The sequence below is a fragment of the Crotalus tigris genome, unplaced genomic scaffold, assembly GCF_016545835.1.
Source record: "Crotalus tigris isolate CLP2741 ecotype Arizona unplaced genomic scaffold, ASM1654583v1 scf7180000018184.2832721, whole genome shotgun sequence".
Lineage (NCBI taxonomy): Eukaryota > Metazoa > Chordata > Lepidosauria > Squamata > Viperidae > Crotalus > Crotalus tigris.
In genome coordinates this window covers 1,048,974-1,063,668 of record NW_024096871.1, presented here as the reverse complement: position 1 = coordinate 1,063,668, position 14,695 = coordinate 1,048,974, and the positions used below count along the sequence as shown (strand labels likewise).

General features: G+C 32.3%; 1 protein-coding gene across 3 annotated transcripts in view; it reads left to right on the top strand.

The window, feature by feature from the left end:
• TBC1D5 (TBC1 domain family member 5) overlaps positions 1–14,695 on the top strand; it is a 376,566-nt gene that overhangs the window by 310,598 nt on the left and 51,273 nt on the right. For all 3 annotated transcript variants that reach the window (XM_039348847.1, XM_039348846.1, XM_039348848.1), the window contains exons 14-15: positions 2,211–2,353; positions 13,723–13,829. In XM_039348847.1, the coding sequence (XP_039204781.1) occupies positions 2,211–2,353; positions 13,723–13,829 (250 nt within the window). The remainder of the gene's footprint in view (positions 1–2,210; positions 2,354–13,722; positions 13,830–14,695) is intronic.

Below are 14,695 nucleotides of genomic sequence, written 5' to 3'. Positions count from 1 at the left end.
ATAAGTTATTCCTGGTAATCCTTAATAAAATAATTGCTTTTGCAAGTTTTAAATAATATTTTAAAGTTATTCTAGAACATTAATATTTCTCTTGAAGGTCATTATTAAACTACCATTTGTAGGTAGTGATTATAAATTGTTTTGATATTAAGGTTTTATACAAAAATCATGTGTAAAATATAGGACTATGCCTTTTAGTAAGGAAATAGTAATAACTATTAGTGGATTTTTTTTGTTTTTTAAAAAGTCCTTCAGTATTTTAGGCTGATTTGCAATTCTGTGTTGGTGTGGTAAATACAAATTATTGTGTTACGAAATGTGATAAAAGGGTGCACTATCTTGAGTATTACAGTCTGCAGGTGTAGCAGATTTGAGGCTAGAATTAACAGGACAGAACTGTAATTAAACTATACAACCATTCAAAAGAAAGGGACTCCTCTTGTCCAATGGTATCATTAAGTGAAACTTAGATTATATCTACATATTGGAAAGAACATTAAAAGTGTGTTAATTTGTATAAAAACATTCTGACTCAGACGTAATTCTTTAGAGCATCTATTTGTTTTATAGGAAGAGAAAGCATGCTGTAGTCTAGCTATTTAGAGATTTTAGGGGTCCTTGGTTTATTGGATACTACATTGTTGTTGAAAAGATACAGATAGTAGTTAAAATACAACAACTTTCAATTGTGTAAATTGCATTTATCCGTCAGTTCTGTAAGGCTGATATCCTTCTGATTTCAAAAGCAGAGAAATCTTTAATTCTCTAATTCTATGAAAATAATAACTCTTCGTTCCAATGCTTAATATTCTCAAACTAACTTGAGTATCCGCAGTTAATGCCATAAAGCAGGGGTGTCAAACTGCTGGCCTGCAGGCCGGATGCGTCATGTGGAGGCCGGACCCACCCCATTGCCAGCAAAGGCAAAACCAGTCCGATACTTTGCACGATGTCATGTGATGTCACGAGTTTGACATGCCTGCCATATAGTAAAATGATACAAAAGAAAATGGGATTTCTGATTTTTAAAAAATTGAATCCTACTACGTCACAATATATTTCCCTTTCCCATCTCACAGAAACAAATATTCTTTTTAGTGTATTAATTTTATCTGTTTCTAGTACAAATTTCACAATCTGAATCATAAACGTTTGGTGCAAAGAGAAAGATTTCATTCACAGCCTGAGTAATATTTGTAACAGCAAAAAGTAATAATTTCTGTATGGTAGTCACCAAGACATAATCTTCCACATCTTGCGTGTTATAATTAGCAGTAAATTGTGTAAAGATTCGGTGTTTCCTCTTCCTTTAGGAGCTCTGATTTGTAGCATTTGAGAGATATATTGTGTTTGTTTATTTAAATTATATGAAGAATTTTATTATATTTCTGAGTTTTAATTGCATCAGCTATTAGCATAAAACTCCATTGAAAATTACACCTGCATTGCACTTGCAATGGTTATAACTTGATAATATAAATGTCTACTTAATAACCTGGATTAATGCCTTATTAAACAAAGCATTTGGTTCAGTTTCCTAAGACACTTTTTAAAAGGAAGACACACTTCATAAACATTTGATCAGTTCCATAACAACTTTTTATAATTGAGCTCATCAGGAATATAAGATTGATTGGCATACAAACAACCAGTTTAATAGCATTTCAAAAATAGTGCTTTTAAACACTATTTACACTTCTTTATGTAATCAGGTTAATGCAGAATTTGACATTTTCTGAACCATATATAGGCTTACATACTGGGGAGAGGGGGAGGAAATCTACTCTTAGAACTACTTTCATACCAAAAGTTCAAAAATGAATCATCAATGTGTCTCCAACTATAATTGTGTAAATCCAGCTAAGTACCATCTAGGTATCTAATAAATTATTATGAGGGGTTCTTGGTGCTCTCTGAGCTTGCTTGTTTTCTTGCAGACATTTCATTACCCAAACTAGGTAACATCATCAGTGCTAGTAAGGAGTGTTTTTTGCTATCAGCAAAGAGCACTCCTTACCAGCACTAGTTATCTAGTTTGGGAAAGAAACCTCTGCAAGAAAACAAGCAGGCTAAAGACCCTTCATGTCCACCCTGAGCTAAAAAATATTCTCCTTTATTAATAAATTATTATGCATTGGATTTCTCTATAAATTATTATTTCTCATCTGTGATAAGCAGTTTTTGATGTGTTCCTTGGAATTTCTTTCTAGGAGATGGATAAGGCTTCTATTTGGACGAGAGTTTCTCCTTCAGGACCTTCTTGTTGTGTGGGATGCTTTATTTGCTGACAGCATCACTCTTGATTTGGTTGACTACATTTTCTTAGCTATGTTGCTATATATTAGAGATGCCTGTAAGTATTCCTATCATATCTAAGTCATATATATATATATAACTTGCTCCTGTACAGTAATATGCATTATTTTTCTACTTGAAATATAGTATTTAAACTGGAAATAGATGGTATCTAATTGTTAGCATATGAAAGCAATTACATTAATAGTAAAAATCATGTTAATGCTCATATTCCTTCTATGTTCTTTTCATATACAGAATTCTAAGTAGAATTGCATTATGTATTGTTCAAAGTAAGTATAGATCGCCACCTTCTGTCAGATATTACAAACTGATTAAAAATCAGTATTGACATATTTTGCAATTCTTTTCTGTCTTTTTTTTCTTTTTATTAACTATGTAATATGTCATTTATGTATTATAATTAATTCAGAATGTTTATCATAATTTGAGAATTTATAGAGGAAACTGCTTTTTAATTAGATATTACATGAAATTTGGATTTGAAAAAAATATTTCTTAAGCAATTGAGCATACTAATCTTGGGCAGCTTAGAAGTAAATAAAGGACATTTGTAATCTAACTCAAAATTGTCTCAATTGTTTCATGAACATGCTTAAATGTACAAGATAAATAAAATAAATAATTAATATTATTAATTGGACCATCCAGTTTAGGAATCTACTGCCATTATAAATATAAAAATCAGTAACTTTCACTTCTTCATACACTTCTAAAAAAAACCCCACTGTTCTTTAATTGACCTGAAGGAGTTACCCAGGCTTCCAAAAAACCTGCATACACTTTTAGAGCCAAATTTTGAAAACATTTACATTACTTTTTAAAACATACTCTATTACATAACGTTGTTCCATTCTCAACATTCAGAAAATATGAGGTTGGCTCCAAAAATATATTTTGATTTCATCTAAAAATTAGTTCAGCTGCCCTCCATGTAAACCCAATCCCAGATGTTTTCTAGAGCATGTTGAATTAATGCTCAGACATTTTTGTGTATAATAAAAATGTATTTATTTTATTTTTAAAAACACAGCTCAGTTCTAGGCTTTTTGCACGATAGTGTTGAAGCAGAGGATATTGAGTTCAAATCTCTGAACTAACATAATGGGAAGCTTGCAAAATGAGTATTTCTTACCCCCATCTCTTACAATACCAAACAATTCAGAAATTTTTCTATGACAAAATAGTTGTATTTTGTGATAGGTTTTGAGAGCTCTACACTTTATATTCCTCTCATAGCTTTATACTCACAATAGGAATAGAGTAGAAATAAGTATAAAGCTAGGAGATGAGTTTATAAAATAGAGCATTACTTACCAGAAGTAATAGAAGTACTTAGAAGTACAGCACTTCTAAGTTAATATTAGTAATTGGACCATCCAATTTAGGAATCTACTTAACTTATTTAATCATATTAGATGCAAATGGCATACAAGTTAGAAATGAATGTTTCATTGTTTTCTAAAACCCATTAAAAGTACAAACTGCTAAATTTTCTAAAACTTGCCTGGGTATGTTCCAGTAAACATATCTTTAACATAAGAAATTCACTCATTTATGTTTACTATAAGCAAGCAAAACTATCTCATGGCTGCCACATTATAAAACCTGAAAGGTTTCAAATCTCAGGTACAATAAAAAGATTTAAAGTTGCCAAGACTAAACTATGTTAAATATAAGTACCAGGTTGGTGTAAAGCAATACTTGTTCCATATATTATAGGAATACTGCAGGTGTATGTATTCCTATTCAGGAGGTCAATTAGCCAATTTTATGGGATTGTTGAATTTCATTCTTCTTATTGCAGATTTCCTAAATCATTTTCTAACCAATGTTTGGTATTTCATAGCTAATAAATATGCTGCTTCCCCATTTGTTGAGATGGGGTGAGGTTAAGTGGGATAGTTGGGGAATTGTTTCCGTAGTTTCTTAGATATATTTTTCCTGTGTGCTTGTTGTATTTTTCTCTACTTGCTATAAGGATTAGTCTCATAAATGCTTTTTCCAAAAGGCAACTGGACTTTTTTTTGGGGGGGGGGTTCTCTGAAAACATTTCAGTTCTCATCCAAGAAGCCTCTTCAATTCTACTTGGATGAGAAGCAAAATGTCTTCAAGGAAAAACAAAGAAAGTCTATTTGCCTTTTTAAAAAGCACATTTGGGACAAGAATGTAAAAAGGGTTTTTTGTCAAAAAAAAAAATATTCCAGAAACTTGACTCATTTTATCTGGAAATTAATCCATTTTTTCTTTTGTACAATTATATCTGAATTTTTAGATTCAAATAAATAAGTTCAGTTTGTTATTCAGCATTTTTTAAAAAAAATTTACTCATATAAATTATGCTATGATCCTCTAGATTGCTGTCTATATAGTAATAACCTATATGAACACACAACCCCATTTTTATTTTACTTTTATTTATCAATCTTTGAATGTTCGAATTCAGATAATTTAAGAAATTGCTAATCTGTAAGAGTCTCTGGTGATTCTCAGTAACCCAGGTCATGGTTGTCCCAAAGATGCTTTTCCAAAAAGGCAACTGAATTTTCTTGGTTTGCTTTTTCTTTAAAAAAATTTTTGCATCTCATCCAAGCAGAAGTGAAGAAGTTTCTTGGATGAGAAGTGAAATGTTTTTTTTTTTTTTAAAGAAATCCTTAAAAAGTCCAGTTGCCTTTTGAAAAAACACCTTTGAGACAATCATGACCTGAATGACTCAGAATCTCCACAGACATTTTTACATTCTTATTTTTAAAGTAGATCAGAAATTATCAGTTTCTAATATTACAGTGTACAAAATTAATAGTCCAAAATACATCAGGGTATTTTGTCAGCATGAATTAGAAAATATATATTTGTGTGTGTGTGTGTGTGTGTGTAGTTTTATACAATCTACAAAGATTGTACATTTTTTAGAGTAAAGACTTTGAACACATTTTAAAATTTAAAAATTAAATTTTCACTTTCTTCTTATGCTTTCCCTCAGAAAATAATTGATAGGCAAAATAATAAAGTAATATGTTAAGAAATCATTTCTTAAGGGAAGTTCTGTTGATGAGCCTATCCTAGCATAAGTTTTGTAAAGTCTCAGGGAAAAAAAAGATAGCAGACATGAGTCATAGGTTCGGAAGAAGTTCTTTGGTAGTAGAACTTTTGTTTACCTAGTACTATTTTCATTTTCTTATACATGTCTAATGTATGGCTTTATTTGTAACAAGATTCTTAAGAGAAAAGAGGCAAGTATGTGTATATGTGTGTGTGCAAAAACATTGAAATGCTGGATTTTAAGCTAATTATGTATCAAACTTTAGTTATAACGTGTACGGTGAAAGTCTAAATTCTAAATTATTTTTGCATACTTCAAACAATGTTATCTAAGACTGCACAATATTATAAATATAATAATGTCTACTCTTTCCTATAAATTTTAATTAAAATTGTAATTAAATTACAATTGAATTACAGTTGAATTATTGTTTTGAACACCATAGTGCAATCTTGTCCATGTTTGATCAACTAACAAAATAGCACTCAGGTTTAGCTGTCAATAGATTTGCTTGGTTTTATACATCCTGAAAGATTCACATAAGGCATCTTAAACACAGTTAATTTGTTACAAAAGGTTAGCCATCTTCAGATTTACTCAGACGAATGTTAAAAGACTTGCCTTTTACATTGCACATAATAAAATAACTAGTTACCAGTTATGCATCCACAGGTAGTATATATTAATATAAACAAAGGAAAGATACAATACATTTAAAACCAAACAGAACAAGGCCAAAATAAATGTAACAATAATATACTCTGGGACTGCACCAAATCTATACCCTATCTCAGTGCTTTTTTTCTTTAAAAAAAAAAAAGTGCCGGAACTCACACACGTCATACAATCCGCCTTGCCTATCCTACAAGGTTCCATCCAAAAAAGGTGCCAGAACTCTGTTCTAGGCGTTCTATGAGAAAAAAAGCCCTACCCTATCTCTCAAAAAACTTATCGTCCTGGCCCAAAGCTTGTTTGCTTGTTTGTATATTATCTTATAAATAATTCAAGGTGACAAGCATAACAAACATCTTCACCTATTTTCTGTACAACAACAATCCTGTAAGGTGAGTTGGGCTGAGAGAGTATGACTGGCCCAGGATCATCCAGCTGTCTTTCATGGTAAAGGCAGGACTAGAACTCACAGTTTCAGTTTTTTAGCCTGGTGCTTTTATCACTACACCAAATAGGTAAGGATAGACCTTCAAAGTAAAGGTAAAACCAAGTTTTTAGAGTCTTCCTGAAGACTAAAAGAATTGGGGTCAACCAAACTTCGGAGAAGACATTACTCCAAAGGCAAGCACCTCAACAGAAAAGGCATTGCTGTTATGAGCCTCTCATTCCTTCTAATTCAGGTCGGGAGAATTTACACCCTTCCACATTTTCCTAAACCAAAATACTTTATAATTTTCCATGCTAGCTGGGACTGCTGGAAAGTAGAGTTTAACAATATCTCATAGATCGAGTATTATAATCTAAATTAACAGAGGAAAAGCAATATGCAATTAGGTGTCACATACTGCAATATATTATGTAGTAGCATATTCTAGATCTTCTGATGTAGGAGATTAGAGTTGAAAAAGCATAAGAAAGTGTGGCTGACATGTAGGCTAATTTGTAAACAAGCATAAATGAAATTCCTGATTGTTAAGGATCATAATAGGCAAGCATTTCAACTCCTTTCTTAGTATGAATATTTTTAATGTTAAAATTGGGGCATGCATTGCAAATGATGCTTTTATAAAATACCCCAATATATTTTCAGGAATGCAAATAGATTAGATAAAAAGTAAAGCAAGTTTTACCAAAGCAGATTATATTTATAGCTTACATAATAAAAAAAGTTTCCCATAGGGCAGACATGTCAAACACAAGGCCCGGGGGCCGGATGCGGCCCGTGAAGTGATTTAATGTGGCCCACGAAGCCATCCTGGAAACAGTGAGGGAACAGCCCCTGCTGCCTTGGCCCTAGCCCAGGCCAGCCAGGAGCCAATGTACAATTTTGAGGTGGCCATCTATGCTGAAGCGAATTCAGTCTTAGCTCCAGAAAGCCGTCTAGAAACAGTGAGGAACCAGCCCTGCCGCATCAGCCCTGCCCCCTAGGTGCATGCTGGGGAGTTGTCATCCTTTGTGAGGAATGAGGAAATGGACCATACCTTGGTGCTTGCTCCGGTCCCACCCCTTTCTGCCAGAGACCCTCAGATCTGTCCCCCTCCTGCCTAAGCCCCCACAGGGACCCTTGACATGAACGATGTAGAGCTGGCCATCCCCACCCAGTACACCACACCCACTCCATCCACACCCACCCAGTAGGCCGCACCCACTCTGGCCACACCCACCCGGCCCCCCAAGGGCAACTGCAATGCTGATGTGGCCCTCAATGAAATTGAGTTTGACACCCCTGCCATAGGGTTTAATCATAGAAATAAATCATTTGACCACCCAAATGTAACCAATTGAATGTACAACTAGATATTTATATGTCCATGACAAGCATCATCATCTCTGATTATTTATTTGCATGGACTATGAAACATTTTTCTCAAAATTCAATAATTTGAACAAATATATAGGTAATGTAAGAACTACCATACATTAACAGGCATGATATCCTTCATATTGAGTGACCTTAATGCTCGGTATACTGAGAAGAAATGTCTGTCCATGTTATTCCTAAAAAAACATCATAAATACTCTTGTGATTTATTATTCATAATATTTCTGTACAGAAAATGTTTTTGTTTTATCAAAAAAATATGAGAAGACAACAGTTGCCCAACCATGGAACGCTTGAATTTCTGCCTTTAACCTGAAGCCTACTTATTTATTTAAAATATAGTGCCACTCCAATGCCAAAACTGCTAAATATATCTTAGCTTTACTTATTTTAAGGCCTGTTAGACCCAGAAATCTGTTCATCATATTTCATTCCAAAAATAAATTATTTTCTCCTTCAGTTTAAACATCGGATATTGTTAGTATGTCAGAAATCAGTTTGGAATGAAATTTGACCTTGATTTATGATTGATTGCCATCAGTAATTTTGGTCATAATATTGTGAGCATTTTGAAAAGATGACAGTCAACTCAAATGGTTCAAATCAGTTCAAATAATTATTCTAAAAGAATAATTATTTTTAAAAAATGTTTTTGGGAGTTTTTCTATATCTTTCAAAAATAAATGGAATTATTATCTTAAATCATCAATTAATTTTTATTTCAGTATTATATATAAAGCATCTATCAATGTTAATCATGTCTCCTTCTCCTGTCTTAAAAGCTGGGCTAGTAGTTCTTCTCCCGGGCTTCAAACAAGGGTTATTCCATGAGTGATCTTAGCCAATATAATAAAAATAGAAAATAAAAATTCTTAAAGCCTTGATTAGGATTTAAATTGTTAAGTTTCCACCTGCCTTAGATTGTGAATCTAACCAGATAACTCATCCATAATAATAACCACAAAGATCCTCGGAAAGGATTTAATAGCTAGACAAAAATATCAAATCTAGTCTAATTTGCTGACTGTACAGCCACCCATGATAATACAAAGTATTATATATAAAGTTTTGCATAGTTTCATCTTGTATTTGTAAGGAAAAAATCACAGAAAAAAAGAAGACAGACTACAGGTTAGTATTCTCTAAGGAGCAAAATTTCTAGCTGCCATTATCTACTCCGTAGAAACATTTTTTTCATATTTAATATATTAGTATTTTTTGATGCTGAGGAATGCTTAACATCTGGCAGACTCCTATTTGTTTTCTTTTCAGGCACTGATAAAAGAACAGTTTCTTCTCTGCTTACTTCACAATATAGATTGTATCTTGTGGTTCATTCTTTTATGAAAAATTGATTTGTATTTGCAGTTTTTTCTATTTTTGAAACACTGTACAAAGTAAACATTTCAACACACACACACACACACAAACACACACACAAACATACAAACATACACATACCAAAAAACCAAAACATTATTTGCAATAACCAAACCAACCAAAGAAATTAATTTGGTGTCTAAAGTAAATAAAAGGCTGGAGCGGGGGAGGTTTAACTGCAATTGTATTATATCAATTGTTGTTTGAATTTTTTAATGATTACTATATTGGGGAAAGCTGGAGGCATTTTCATACTCTTTTTTAAAGCTTTTTTTTGCAGCTGACCTTTACCTATTTACCTTATACCAATTTATCTTTTTTTAAAAAAATGTTTTATTGATTTTTTTACAATAACAATCCTTTTTGCCTAGTGTAAGTGTGTTGTCTTAGTTCATGTATTTTGAAAAAAGCAATAGTAGTTAATTAACAGTCAGTAATAATTAATTTTTGTAATTCCATAATTAGTATATTAATTAATAATATATTTCCTTGATCTTCCCTTCTTCCAATAGCATTCTCCTTCTTCAGCATTAATCAAATATGACTCTTAATATTTTCAGTACATAAATGGTTAAATATAAACATTTTTTTATGTTTGTACAAATAATATTATGACATTTTTTCTTATCAACTTGTATTGTTTTTATAAAAATCATCTTATTAGTTCATATATTCTATTTTCATAATTCTTTTTTTCATATATTTTGTTGATTTTTTAAAACATAAATCACTTAATAGTTGGTAAACAGTGTGTTTGCTGGGTTTACATTTGTAAAGAAAAAATCATTAACAATTGGTTTCTATAATCCATAATCCACATACTACATTTAGCTGATTTCCCCTTTTCCCCAAAATATCTTCTTTGCAAAACTTGAATTAATACAGTTCTTATATTTTGATAAATAACAGTTACATATATGATTTTTCCCAATATACCTAGAAATAATGATCACATCAATATAATATTTCTTTTCTATCTAATCATTCTGGTTGCCTCATTTTACATCCTGTTACAGTCCTTATTTAAATTTATTTCTTCCATAAAGTTCCAAGTATTCTTGCTAGTTAAGATTTTCTTAATAATTAATTACATTTAAAGATTTAAATCCATTTTTCCCATATAAACCATCTCAACACTTACATTTCTTAAAGAATAGGTTAAAAACAGTAAACAAAAGGAAAAGAGAGCAAGAGTAAAGAAACATAAAAAGTAAAATACTATTTAAAATATATATTCTTCCTAAGCTAATACAAATTCATTCCCAAAATTTCTTATTCTTTTTAACCATATATTTAAAATATTTAATCTTTAAATATTCCATTTAATGTGTCCAATCATCTAATCCACAGGTCGGCAACCTGCGGTTCCGGAGCCACATGCGGCTCTTTGAGCCTTCCCCTGTGGCTCCCAGCAGACAGAGACAGAGACAGAGAGAGGCACTTGCGCTTCCCTGCTTCTCTGTCTCTCTGTCTCTCTCTCTCTCTCTCTCTCTCTCTCTCTCTGTGTGTGTGTGTGTGTGTGTGTGTGTGTAAAAGAGAGCGCACTCACAGTATTCTCCGAGGAGCTGAAAAGCTTACTGGGCGGAGCTCCTTCATTTGCTGCATCTCTTCAGGAAGCAGGAAGGGCAGGAGAGAGCTAGCTAGCCCAGTTATGCTGACTCAGGAATTCTGGGAATTGAAGTCCAGGAGTCATAAAAGAGCCCAGGTTGCCTATCTCTGAGCTTGTTGGAGAACAGCTGGAAGCCAGCTTGCCAGGTGAGCAGAAGATCGGAGAGAGGGAGAGGGGGGGAGAAAGAGAGAGAGAGGGAAGGGGAGAGAGAGAGAGAGGGAGAGAGAGACAGAAAGAGAGAGGGACTCTTTTGATATCTAAAAGGAAGATAACACTGCATATATCCTTTTTTTACCTTTATGAGATGTGTGTGTGTGTGTGTGCGTGTGTGTGTGTGTGTATAAAAGGTAAAAAAGGATATATGCAGTGTTATCTTCCTTTTAGATATCAAAAGGGTTTTGCGGCTTCCAGTGTTTTGTTTTTGGTTGGAAACGGGTTCAAGTGGCTCTTTGAGTGTTTTGGGTTGCCCACCCTGGTCTATATCATCCCCAATTCATTGGATTATATAGGAGTTACTATAAAATAATATTTTGTCATTTTTTCAAATGTGTTTAAATTCTTACTATTATATATATTAGGTTATGTTCATTTTGAATGAATTTCAGTATTAAGACTGCAAATTTAAGCACATTTACTAAATGACTAAAACATAAATGAACACAGTGGGTTTTATTTATTTTTCTTTATCAGAGTTATCTCTGCATTAAACCTTAATAGATCTTAAGGTTGCATTTTAAGAGATATGAATATTAATTAACGCTAATATTTCTCCAATAGCCATAGTTGAATAAAAATAGTTGTTCATAATTATTATGTACAAGATTTCTTGATTGCTGTTTTATAGCACCTGTAACTAATTTACTGTCAATATTCTGATCATTATTGAATCCATTCCATTTACCAATATTATCTTTAAAAATCATATCATACACAATTTTATTTCTAAGAGACAATCAACAGAGGAAATATAAAATCTGGTTTCAGTTACGATGTTAAAATGGAGTGTTTGAAGAAAATAAATCAAACACTGCTTCAGAAAACCCATTAAGGATATGCTAACTACTTTCAACATTGTTTATAAAACAATGTTGAAGGATTTCTTATCATGACTGCCTTTATAGTATGCTACATTTCATTTGATTGGTTTTATATAATGCATAGTCCATTTATTATATTCAGCAGAAAGGTTTCTTGACTGAGCCCATTGTATTCTCTTCATTATACTAACTTCAAGTAAAAAGGAAGAAGAAAGCAGGTATTTCTGTACATGAACAAGAAAAACAAAAGAAAAAAGAAACTGAACAGATAAAAAATGAGTAGGATAAGTGAAAGCTTTATAAATGAAAGCAGATGTATAAAATTACAAGCTGTCAGATCAGCAGCAGAAATGAAGATGATAAAGTGCCTCCCACTATCAATTATAATTATTCGTTTTGCCCTGTCCTGCAACTTGTCCTCATAAACCTCTTCAGATAATGATGGAAAGGCACCAATTGATGACTCACATTGAAGAAGAGAGGGACAGAATCATTCTCCTAAATGTCCAGTTCTGTTAAACAGCCATTATATTTCTATGGTTTTCATTTAGTTACAGTGATTTTCCCATGTTCTCCAAAAAGATTTCTCTCTAAGATTTTTAATTAATAAAAAGTATTGTTTATATAACTACCTTTTAAAAAAACAATTGAAGTTATTCCAAAAATATGTTTACAAAATAATACTACCTATGTATGATTTGTAGGACAAATAATTTTAGAATAATAATTTTAAGCTGCTTAGACAGATATAAGTCAAAATTTAGGCTGCACTATAGAATTAAAGTAGCTTATATAACATGTAAGCAGGTACCTAAAGATACGCATTTAATTTTACTTAAAATTTTGTTTAATTTTCCTACCATGCCAGATAAACACAGTCAAATGGCAATTTGGCTTGCTTTCTAGAACTAGAAATCTAACAAAATTTAATATTAAGAGAGTTGTGGATGATATTCTGTGTTCTTTATGAATAGAAAGAAATCAGGTTTGTTCTCAATTGTTTGGAAAGTAAATGTATTGAAAGAAAGTTATGCTATAGTATTTGATGATATTATTATTAAGTTGGTCCAGTTTGGAATGAATTGAAATCAAGAGATTAATAATGCTGAGTCCTAGTTTTGTTAATTGTATTGTATATTTAGAACATATCTAGAATACTTTAACACATTGGATGTGTTTAATTAGAATTATTTGTTCTGTATTAAAATGTTTAATTTCCAATTTCAAGTCATAATTGGAAAAGGATAAATTGGCATTGGCTTTATTTCAGCAGAATTATCATAACTTTTATATTTATTTTATCTCCAAATAAGTATAGTTTAAAATATCACCACCGCTATCCCAAAATGATAAAGCGTTCTGATATTATCAATTCTCTTCCTCCTTCTCCTTTTCCTCCTCCTCCTCCTCCTCCTCCTCCTTCAAATTACTTAATATTTTAATCATGAGGATGATGAAATATAACCTGTCTTTTCTTTATTTGATGAACAAAATATTTATAAATAATTTAAAATTTTATTTATCTGTCTCTGGACCTATTCTGCTAGAGCAATGTTTGCCTTCACCCTCTGCCTGCATGCCAGAGGTTCTAGATTCAGCTGTCTCTTTACTGTCTGGGAAAAAGCCCTTTCCTACTACATTTTGGGATGCATTCCACCAAATATTTTTTCCTTTCTGTACGTATCAGTTTTACCCTACCCCTGGTTTTTCTCTCTTCTCTTTTTTTCTGAGTTTATCCTTTTTTTCACTTCTGCCTCATAAGGAAATGCCAATTAACTCTTGACTATGTTTATAGTCAAACAACTACCAGCCATTTCATTACAGTATTTTTTTTTTCTTGTAGTGATATCAAGTAATTATCAGACTTGCTTGGGCCTTCTGATGCATTATCCACCTATCGGAGATGTTCATTCATTAATCTTGAAAGCCCTTTTTCTCAGAGATCCAAAGGTAAGTTACACTAAATTTTGTCAATTGCCAAATTTTAAAATCACTAATGGAACACCCCAAATAGTATTAAACAAGTGAAATTGAGAGCAAGAAAGTGGAGTGAAGTGTTGAGTGTAGAACAAAGCAGTCCAATTCAAAAAGATCTATCAAAAGACCTTATATCTCAAAGTTTGGATGATAATTCAGGATCTATCACAGCACACTGCATTATATGGGCCACTTGGTACAAATCTGGTTCACTTTTCATTCATACAAACCATTTTTAGTTGGAAACCTAATGATTGTTTTCAGATTCATACGTGATTGAAATTACTGAGAAGTCATTCATTTCACTATAATATTCTCTGAGCATAACGGAATGTGAACCAAATACATAATATTTAAAAAGTTATATTTATGTTTTTGACAAATACAGGTAGTTCTTGACTTACAACAGTTTGTTTAGTGATCATTCAAAGATATAATGGCACTAATCTTAAGTGACTGGGGACCATTTTTCATACTTCTGACCACTGCAGCATCCCCATGGCCATGTGATCAAAATTCAAACACTTGGCAACAGACTCATATTTATGATGGTTGTTTCCTGGCATCATGTGATCGCCTTTTGTGACTTTCAGACAAGTAAAGTCAATGGGGAAGCCAGATTCACTTAACAACTGTGGTGATTCACTTAATAATTGTGGCAAGAAAAATCATAATTTGTAGCAAAATTCACTTAACAGATATCTTGCTTAGAAACAGAAATTTTGGGTTCAATTGTGGTCGTAATTCGATTACCTGTAACATGTTTTATGCCTATAAAGGCATAAAATACATGAAAGATATGTGTGTGTTTTACAAATTGCAGTTTTTTTCCTAATGGA